The 10,120-nt window shown below is 55.4% G+C and overlaps 1 protein-coding gene across 1 annotated transcript; it reads right to left on the bottom strand.

The window, feature by feature from the left end:
* Window positions 1–186: 186 nt before the first annotated feature.
* FCSK (fucose kinase) lies at window positions 187–9,682 on the bottom strand. Its single transcript, XM_040410232.1, has 23 exons — window positions 9,436–9,682; window positions 7,569–7,720; window positions 7,445–7,495; window positions 7,252–7,377; window positions 7,101–7,173; window positions 5,222–5,319; window positions 5,069–5,149; window positions 4,700–4,819; window positions 4,476–4,623; window positions 4,262–4,383; window positions 4,053–4,154; window positions 3,634–3,804; window positions 3,477–3,550; window positions 3,026–3,396; window positions 2,734–2,944; window positions 2,048–2,214; window positions 1,723–1,950; window positions 1,500–1,643; window positions 1,162–1,281; window positions 907–1,094; window positions 711–810; window positions 405–628; window positions 187–328 (listed from the first exon to the last, which is right to left on the bottom strand). Exons 1-23 carry the CDS (start codon window positions 9,503–9,505, stop codon window positions 245–247), a joined length of 3,225 nt encoding a protein of 1,074 aa, XP_040266166.1. The 5' UTR covers window positions 9,506–9,682; the 3' UTR covers window positions 187–244.
* Between the last annotated feature and the right edge of the window lie 438 nt (window positions 9,683–10,120).

The following is a 10,120-nucleotide window of genomic DNA, read 5'->3' on the forward strand; positions in this document are numbered from 1 at the left end:
TGGACGCTTCTGACCCTCCCCCATTGAATCTGATGTAGCAGCTTTTTCATTCCTTATGTAAGGGCTGGTAAAATCTGAATAAATCTATACAAAACCCATGTTACAACTTGTCCTGGCACTAGGGGCTGCCATTAATCACACCAATCACTGCTGTACCCCTGCACCACCACAGCCCCTCATCCCAACCCTTTACATCCTGGGCTCCGTGTCTCGCCAACCGGTTGTCATCTGGCCCCCTCTGCATTCAGACGCCTCCATCAGACTCCAGCCGAACGGCGAAATCCTCTGTCTCCACCTGTACAGTATGGACGCTGCATCGCTCCAGGCCCTAGAAAAGAGCAGAGGTCAGAGGTGATCCTGATGGAGGTGCGCGGACTCCTCCATCCCTGTGTGTGGTCAGATACCTGTGTCCCCTCCAGCAGGCTCTGCAGAATGTCCCTCTGGTTTGGCTCTTTGGTCAGTATATAGAGGAAGCCGCCTCCACCAGCCCCTGCCAGGCTCTGCCCGTGCACATGAGGCTCCAACAAGTCCATTATCCTCCGTACCGCCAGCGGCTCACAGCCGGGCGCCATGCACTTCTTCTGCTGCCAGTACGTGGAGAGGCAGCGTCCAAGTAGCTGCATGTCCCCTGCAGACAGACACCATACACAGAATCCATTACAAGTCACAGGACGGGGCTGCCCCCCCATAGCTGTGGTGGGACGCCTCACCTCTTTGGAAGGACTCCGCACAGAGTCCAGCGTTGTTCACCAGTGCGTCCACGTTCTGCAGGATATCAGGGAGGCGAGCATACCAATTTCTGAGAACATCCTGAGGGAAAGATGCAAATCTGTAACTTCCTACACATGAGGTCACCTGCCAGGTAACATAAGACGGCACGCGGTCAGGGTGGCAGATGCACATTACCTGCAGCAGATTGCGGGCGAGGCGGGTCTTTCCTGTATACACAAGTAGGAGATGTTGGTTCAACTTCTCCAAGAACCCATCGGGCAACTGGAGCTGCTCAACCGTTACATGAAGAGGAAGTTCTGGTGCTGAGCGGCCGATCTTCACTCCTGGAATCAGCCCCCCAACCTGGTCCTGCCAGCCGCCCCCTGACAAGAAATAGATGGGGATGGACCCTAATCCATGCAATGTAGCCATGCACAGTAGAGGCCGTACCTGTAGTAAGCACCTGCTCCAGGTGAAGAACGGCATGAATCAGAGATTCTGAGTCCACTGACCTCCCCGATACCTCATACAGCACCGCCATTACTGCCCCAGCCAGGATGCTGCTTGTTCCTGCAGGAGAAGCACATGGGATATGACCGCATGGACCCTGGAGAGCGCAGTACAGGTCAATTCACATCCGGCGTCATTTTACACCACAGGTTTGACCACAGCGAATGTGCCTTGATATCCACTTGTGTGGCCTGCAGATTTGCAGCGCAAAGGGTGATATCTGCATGCAACGTGGACAAACCTGAGGCTTGCAATAGCAGAGCAACTTTATCACTTACCCAAACCAGATCCGTGTGGCAGGTTAGACCACGTCTGCAGCTCAAACCCGCCACCGTACCTCTCAGCAAGTTGTTCAGACAAGGGCTTCTCGCACGTCCGGTTCACCGTCCTCGAGCAGATGAAGGCGGCTTTCAGTAACGCCCCTGAGCAGACAGAGACAACATGACAAATGGCAGCTCTGGAAATGTCGGCTCCTATCAGGATGTCTGCGCCGTGTGTCACCTGGAGCCTGAGGCTGGCAGTAATCCTGCAGATCAGCCAGACTCCCACATGTCAGCTGTGTGCGGATTTCAGCTCCGGGAGGGCCACTCTTACTGTGGAGACGAAGCAGGGGCTGAGGGATCCGTCGAGCTCGAGCGCCTATGGGCCTCTGACCATCCACCAGTATGGCCACGTTGACTACCGCCCCACCATGCTCATATGTGATCGGAGGGGTGTCGCTCCAGCCTCCTAACAACATACAGAAGCAACGTTACTGGTCCTGTGACTATACCGGCAAATGAGGAGACAAACAGCACGGAGGATGGGGGTCACTCTCAAAACTTACCCGACATATCGATGCGCGCTGGACACTCTGCAGTCAACCACCGACCCTGACGAGGCAGCTCCTTATCACCAACAGATATAAACTTAAAAGAAGACATCACTGCTCTGCGAATTAAAATCTGCTCCGCTCCTTCATAATGACGAGCAGCGCGGATCAGCATGGCCGGCCTGTGGGGAGGAAAGCTCATAAAAGGCCTATGACAACTACACCAGAACAGTGCAGTCTACAGAGTGATGCAAGAGCCCTGCAGATCACCACAGCCGAGCAAGAGCCCTGCAGATCACCACAGCTGACTATCAGCCCTGGGGAGCGCCACAGCCGAAGAAGAGTCCGGAGGAGCGCTACAGCCGAGGAGGAGTCCTGCAGAACACCAGAGCTGAGCATGAGCCCTGCAGAGCGCCAGAGGCTAGCATGAGCCCTGGGGCGCGCCACAGCCGAAGAAGAGTCCGGCGGAGCGCTACAGCCGAGTATGAGCCTTGCAGAACACCAGAGCTGAGCATGAGCCCTGTGCAGTAACGGCGTTGAATTTGAGCCCTGCGGAGCGCCACAGCTGAGTACGAGTCCTGCAGAACGGCAGAGCTGAGTACGAGCCCTTCGCTGAATCTGAGTCCTGCAGAGCATCTGACTGTTGCATATCACCCTTGTGTTTTGCAGGCTTTCTTCTTCAACCCCTGTAAGACCGTTACCTGTGCAGCCACCTTTCCCGCTCTTCGGCCAGCAGTTTCACACCCTGCGTCACATTGCCTTTTTCCAGCAGCAGGTAGGCAGCAGCCCAGGCCTTGTTAGCTGCCGGCCCACTCCTCAGTCCTCCTTCCCTGCCCGCCATACAGCCCAGGAGGTCCGCCACACAGGCGAGGGCCCGGGCAGCCACGCCAGCATCACCTGTCACAGAGGCCACTGCAATAAGAAATATCAGCAGTTTTCCACTGCCATAAGGCTGGCATCTTTCTTTCTGGGGGTGAGGTGTCGGGGTCTTACCAGTGTCCAATGTGTCTAGCAGCTTGTGATGGGTGCCCTCCACCACTGCCGCTCGGATGATGGGCATCAGACTCCTCTCCTCCCTGCCCAGGAGGATCCTCTGCACTTTGTCCTGAGCCTGGCTGAAGAACAGCTCCCTGCGAGCCTGTAATGTTCCCTCCTGGTCGAGATGCCGCCGGATCTGCTGCCAAGACATGCGCCAGGAACTGCGCCAGCGCTGAAGGTGCTGCTGAGTGCTCTGGGTCTTTGGACTGAGGAACCACAGGACATCCCCCACTCCCAGTGTGTGAGAGGGGTGAAGAACAGGGAACAAGGGGGCAGTTAACACGCTCGGCTTACTGCTGCCCTCATAACCCCAGAGGTCGCTCTCGCTGCCAACAAAGCACAAAACACTCAATATTCACCGGGGGCGGCAGATGCCCGGGAGCCACAAGCTGCGCCCACCGCTTACCAAATCCCGGTACGTTGAAAGAATTCACTCCAAGGTATATTGAGGAATGTGGGCGATCCCCCCTCAGCTGGGAGCTGCAGCACAGAACATACAGTGGCATCAGGTGACATCTACAACTACTACCCTCAGCTTGCAGGAACCAGATGTTGGTCAGTACCTCCAGGTGGTCATCTGTCCCCAGAAGACTGTACACCGTCAATGGCAGGGACTGCACTCGGATGGAATGTGCTTGTAGAGTCACATCCTTCAGGTGACAACCTTGAAGAGCTGAGGAGGCCGAGGGGTCAATGCCAGTCAGGAGGCACCCACTGCCCACACCCAGGGGACCCTGCCAGGTGAAGATGGGAGAAACGATGGACATGACTTGAGGATCGGCAATAGGGGGGGACGTGGACTGGAGAAGGGGTGGCGAGTGGTGACAAGATAAAGACTGAAAAAGGAGTGGCAAGTGGGGGAAGGGACCGCGAGTGGTGACAAAGACTGAAGATACGCCAAATGGGAGGAGCCATTAGAACCAGAGGAGGCGAGGTGACAAGGTGGTGACATGAAGACTGGTGGCAGTGGTGGGTGCTTTACCTGTAGGTGACAGTTCTGAATGACACTTCCCCGGGACACGGTGACCTCTCCGCGCAGGCGGCTGTTGATCACGCAGCTTCCATCTTCTACCAGCTCTGGATGCTACACACAGACAACATCTGTAAACCCTCTGCACGTTACACCACAAGCAATCAATCCATTCCGATATATTCAGCTTAAGGGTTAAAATGCCCCCTCCCCAGCCATACCGTAACTGAGCAATGCGCCATCTTTAAGTGGTTGCCCCCGGATGAGGCCAATCTGACCATATTAGCAATGTGATCTCGGGCACACGGGGACAGGTACTCGTAGCTGCCGTCTGGGATGTAGACTGCGGGGAGAAACGCGTAGGCCAGCGGTCATCACCTGCGCCGTTCCCCCTGAGGAGCCCTCCTGGGGGTCCTGCCTGAATGTCCTACCTACCCATACTGAGGGGGAGGTCATGCAGCTCCCTCCACAGGACAGACCGTGCGTTCCTTAACTTCTCGTTGATGTGATGGCCTCCGCTCAGGAAGGTCTCTTCAGTGACATCGTGACACATGCTCATCAGAATGTCCAAGAACAGAGACACCTGTGAACGAGTGTGACTGTCAGCTTTGAGGACCCCCTTCACCCCCGGGCATGAGACACACGTCACACACAGTCACCTCAAGGGGCTCGGCCCCAGAATCTAGACCTTGGTATGTACAGCCATCCAGAGGGGCCACAGCGAGAGTGCTGAGGAAACTCTCTGCAGTCTCTGTGGAAAGGAAGACTATGCCGGAGACCTGCGAGAGAACAGGAAACGGGACGAGAATCAGAGAGACACCTGAAACTAGAGAGGTGAGGGACTGCCGTGGACAATAATAGACGGCTGAGAATGGAGAGAGAGAAAATAAGACAGCGGAGTCTGAAGAGTGGACAGAGACAGTTGATATCAGAGAAAAAGGGGGAGAATAAGAGACTGCTGAGATCAGACAGAGGGGAGATAGTCTAAGCTGGCAGATCATGCAGCTGCAGCGAGACTGTGGCACTACCAGTGGAACGTGCTGCGAGTCCTGGAGACAGGCCAGGATCTGCTCGGTGGAGCCGCGGTACACAATGTCTCTCACGATCCCCTGTAAGAATGAAATGGACAGTGAGACCGTGGTCACTAACAATCGAGAGACGGAGGGTGCACCTCCACTTACCTGCCCATCCGTCCGGTACACACCATGGTTCCTGGCATATTCTGGGGTTCCTGGCAGCGAGAAGACACGAGCCCCCCGGAAATCCGTCCAGTTAATTCCTGCACAATGAGGTCTGATGAGAGACGAGGAGCGGAGGCGCCAGTGTCGGGTGGAGAGGAGGGGGCTGAGGGCAAGAAGCAGGTGGAGCAGAAATGGAGGCTGGGAGTGAGTGCAGCTGAAAGGGTTCCGGAAGTCTGTAGGGGGAGAGGGGTTCGAGCGATGGTTGGAGAGGAGGTCAGAGGCCAGGGGCGATCAGTGGTTGGAGGGGAGGTCAGAGGCGATCAGTGGTTGGAGGGGAGGTCAGAGGAGGTCGGCAGCGATGGTTGGACAGGAGGCCCGAGGACGGGGGGCGAGCAGTGGTTGGACAGGAGGCCCGAGGACGGGGGGCGAGCAGTGGTTGGACAGGAGGCCCGAGGACGGGGGGCGAGCAGTGGTTGGACAGGAGGCCCGAGGACGGGGGGCGAGCAGTGGTTGGACAGGAGGCCCGAGGACAGGGGGCGAGCAGTGGTTGGACAGGAGGCCCGAGGCCAGGGGCGATCAGTGGTTGGAGGGGAGGTGGGAGGCCAGGGGCGATCAGTGGTTGGAGAGGAGGTCAGAGGCCAGGAGCAATAATTGGTTGGAGAGGAGGTCAGAGGTCGGCAGCGAGCAGTGGTTAGAGGGGAAGTCTGGGGACAGGAACGAGCAGTGGTTGGACAGGAGGCCCGAGGACGGGGGGCGAGCAGTGGTTGGACAGGAGGCCCGAGGCGATCAGTGGTTGGAGGGGAGGTCAGAGGCCAGGAGCAATAAGTGGTTGGAGAGGAGATTAGAGGTCGGCAGCGATCAGTGGTTGGAGGGGAGGTCAGAGGTCGGCAGCGATCAGTGGTTGGAGTGGAAGTCTGGGGACAGGAAGGAGCAGTGGTTGGACAGGAGGCCCGAGGACGGGGGGCGAGCAGTGGTTGGACAGGAGGCCCGAGGACGGGGGGCGAGCAGTGGTTGGACAGGAGGCCCGAGGACGGGGGGCGAGCAGTGGTTGGACAGGAGGCCCGAGGACGGGGGGCGAGCAGTGGTTGGACAGGAGGCCCGAGGACGGGGGGCGAGCAGTGGTTGGACAGGAGGCCCGAGGACGGGGGGCGAGCAGTGGTTGGACAGGAGGCCCGAGGATGGGGGGCGAGCAGTGGTTGGACAGGAGGCCCGAGGACGGGGGGCGAGCAGTGGTTGGACGGGAGGCCCGAGGCCAGGGGCGATCAGTGGTTGGAGGGGAGGTGGGAGGCCAGGGGCGATCAGTGGTTGGAGAGGAGGTCAGAGGCCAGGAGCAATAATTGGTTGGAGAGGAGGTCAGAGGTCGGCAGCGAGCAGTGGTTAGAGGGGAAGTCTGGGGACAGGAACGAGCAGTGGTTGGACAGGAGGCCCGAGGACGGGGGGCGAGCAGTGGTTGGACAGGAGGCCCGAGGCGATCAGTGGTTGGAGGGGAGGTCAGAGGCCAGGAGCAATAAGTGGTTGGAGAGGAGATTAGAGGTCGGCAGCGATCAGTGGTTGGAGGGGAGGTCAGAGGTCGGCAGCGATCAGTGGTTGGAGTGGAAGTCTGGGGACAGGAAGGAGCAGTGGTTGGACAGGGGGGCGAGCAGTGGTTGGACAGGAGGCCCGAGGACGGGGGGCGAGCAGTGGTTGGACAGGAGGCCCGAGGACGGGGGGCGAGCAGTGGTTGGACAGGAGGCCCGAGGACGGGGGGTGAGCAGTGGTTGGACAGGAGGCCTGAGGCGAGCAGTGGTTGGAGGGGAGGTCGGGGGATGGTCTCAGGCCAACCATGGGCAGTGTGTGGAGGGGATCAGAGGATGACGTTAGATAATTAGACTGAACTCACGGGGCTTGGTGTGAAGGGTCAATGTCATGTCCGTGCTGCAGATCCACACACCGGGAGGAGACTCTGGACACAGCTGCGTAAGCGCAAGAATACATCCGAGGTTATGGACAATTCAGTTACATCCAAGGATCACTCAGACCTCGTGCCTCACCTGGTGCCTCAGAGTGCTCAGCAGGCTGTCCATGTTACAGGTGACAGAATCCACTGCCGTCAGGGGATCCTCCACAGGGAGAGCGGTTAAACCTCGTCCACAGTCATCAAAGAGGAAATCCCGGCCCTGGAACAGAAGGACAAGGTCTCCTCAGGCTCAGCCGGGCGTTCACCCTCCCAACCTCAGCACTCACCGTGTGCAGGATCAGCAGACGCGCCCCTTGCAGGACATCAGAGGAAACTACCTGCAAAGAAAGAGGCATCATGAACACAGGAGCGGGTGTCTAAAGGGCGTGACCCACAGACCCTCCACCTCACCGTGTATCCAGCCCGGGCACTCAGATGCTCTGCAGCCACCAGGAGCGCATTCAGGGTGGCACCCCCACTCCCCACGTGACCCTGCGGGTCTTCCACAGTCAGTATGAGCGTCTCGGCGGGCAGAACACCCCGGCGCTGTCTGATCTCAAGTTCTGGGAGGAATAATGGAAGATGCAGGGAAGATTTATCAAAACTGGTGCAAAGGAAAACTGGCTTAGTTGCCCATAACAACCAGATTCCACTTTTTATTTTTCAGAACTCCTTTGAAAGATGAATGCTAGAATCTGATTGGCTGCTTCTCTTTACATCGGTTTTAATAAATCTCCAGCATATTCTGCTGGTGCAGTCACTGTGTACATACATTACTTGTCCTGTACTGATCCTCAGTTACATCCTGTATTATACTCCAGAGCTGCACTCACTATTCTGCTGCTGCAGTCACTGTGTACATACATTACTTATCCTGCACTGATCCTGAGTTACATCCTGTATTATACTCCAGAGCTGCACTCACTATTCTGCTGGTGCAGTCACTGTGTACATACATTACTTATCCTGTACTGATCCTGAGTTACATCCGGTATTATACTCCAGAGCTGCACTCACTATTCTTCTGGTGCAGTCACTGTGTACATACAATAATTATCCTGTACTGATCCTGAGTTACATCCTGTATTATACTCCAGAGCTGCACTCACTATTCTGCTGGTGCAGTCACTGTGGACATACATTACTTATCCTGGACTGATCCTGAGTTACATCCTGTATTATACTCCAGAGCTGCACTCACTATTCTGCTGGTGCAGTGACTGTGTACATACATTACTTATCCTGTACTGATCCTGAGTTACATCCTGTATTATACTCCAGAGCTGCACTCACTATTCTGCTGGTGCAGTCACTGTGTACATACATTACTTATCCTGTACTGATCCTGAGTTACATCCTGTATTATACTCCAGAGCTGCACTCGCTATTCTGCTGGTGCAGTCACTGTGTACACACATTACTTATCCTGTACTGATCCTCAGTTACATCCTGTATTATACTCCAGAGCTGCACTCACTATTCTGCTGGTGCAGTCACTGTGTACATACAATAATTATCCTGTACTGATCCTGAGTTACATCCTGTATTATACTCCAGAGCTGCACTCACTATTCTGCTGGTGCAGTCACTGTGTACATACAATAATTATCCTGTACTGATCCTGAGTTACATCCTGTATTATACCCCAGAGCTGCACTCACTATTCTGCTGGTGCAGTCACTGTGTACATACATTACTTATCCTGTACTGATCCTGAGTTACATCCTGTATTATACTCCAGAGCTGCACTCACTATTCTGCTAGTGCAGTCACTGTGTACATACATTACTTATCCTGTACTGATCCTGAGTTACATCCGGTATTATACTCCAGAGCTGCACTCACTATTCTGCTGGTGGAGTCACTGTGTACAGACATTACTTATCCTGTACTGATCCTGAGTTACATCCGGTATTATACTCCATAGCTGCACTCACTATTCTGCTGGTGCAGTCACTGTGTACATACATTACTTATCCTGGACTGATCCTGAGTTACATCCTGTATTATACTCCAGAGCTGCACTCACTATTCTGCTGGTGCAGTCACTGTGTACATACATTACTTATCCTGTACTGATCCTGAGTTACAGCCTGTATTATACTCCAGAGCTGCACTCACTATTCTGCTGGCGCAGTCACTGTGTACATACATTACTTATCCTGTACTGATCCTGAGTTACAGCCTGTAGTATACTCCAGAGCTGCACTCACTATTCTGCTGCTGTTCTGTGTATGCTGCTCCGGTGCAGTGTGTATCCCTGGTGTGGGGCTCTCACCTCTCTGGAAGGCCTGGGCGCTGTCCTTGTGCTGACAGGTGAGCAGCAGCACCGTCCATTCCGTGTCCATCCCGATCCTGCAGCAGGGCTCCGGTCACTGGTGGTTAGATGTCGTCTACCGGGGCTCCACGCGCACAGTCACAGCCCGCTCCCCGGTATAACACAGGCGGATCTATCACGGGTCAGCACCCGCTCAGTAAGACACCTGAACTCGGAGATCAGCTGCAACTTGGAAGTGATCACATGACCGCGCGAGGCCTCCTGGGAACTGTAGTTTAAAAAAAAAAAAAAAAAATCCAAACTTTACTACGCATGTGCAGTGATCATTCTCTGCTCTTTGCCTGGGCAGAAATACATGACAGAATATCACCCCGGTATAATGAGCGGTCACAGGCAGCGATCTCCCTCAGTATATGGATCAGCGCTCTTCCCCTTAGTATATGGACCGGCGATCCCCCTCAGTATATGGATCAGCAATCTCCCTCAGAATATGGATCAGCGATCTCACTCAGTATATGGATCAATGCTCTCCCTCTCCGTATATGGATCGTGATCTCTCCTCAGTATAGGGATCGGCTCTCTCCACCCCGGCATATGGACCGGCGCTCTCCCTCAGTATATGGACGGCGATCTCCCTCAGTATATAGATCAGTGATCTCCCTCAGTATATGGACCGGCGATCTCC

The sequence above is a fragment of the Bufo bufo genome, chromosome 10 (genome assembly GCF_905171765.1).
Source record: "Bufo bufo chromosome 10, aBufBuf1.1, whole genome shotgun sequence".
Classification (NCBI taxonomy): domain Eukaryota; kingdom Metazoa; phylum Chordata; class Amphibia; order Anura; family Bufonidae; genus Bufo; species Bufo bufo.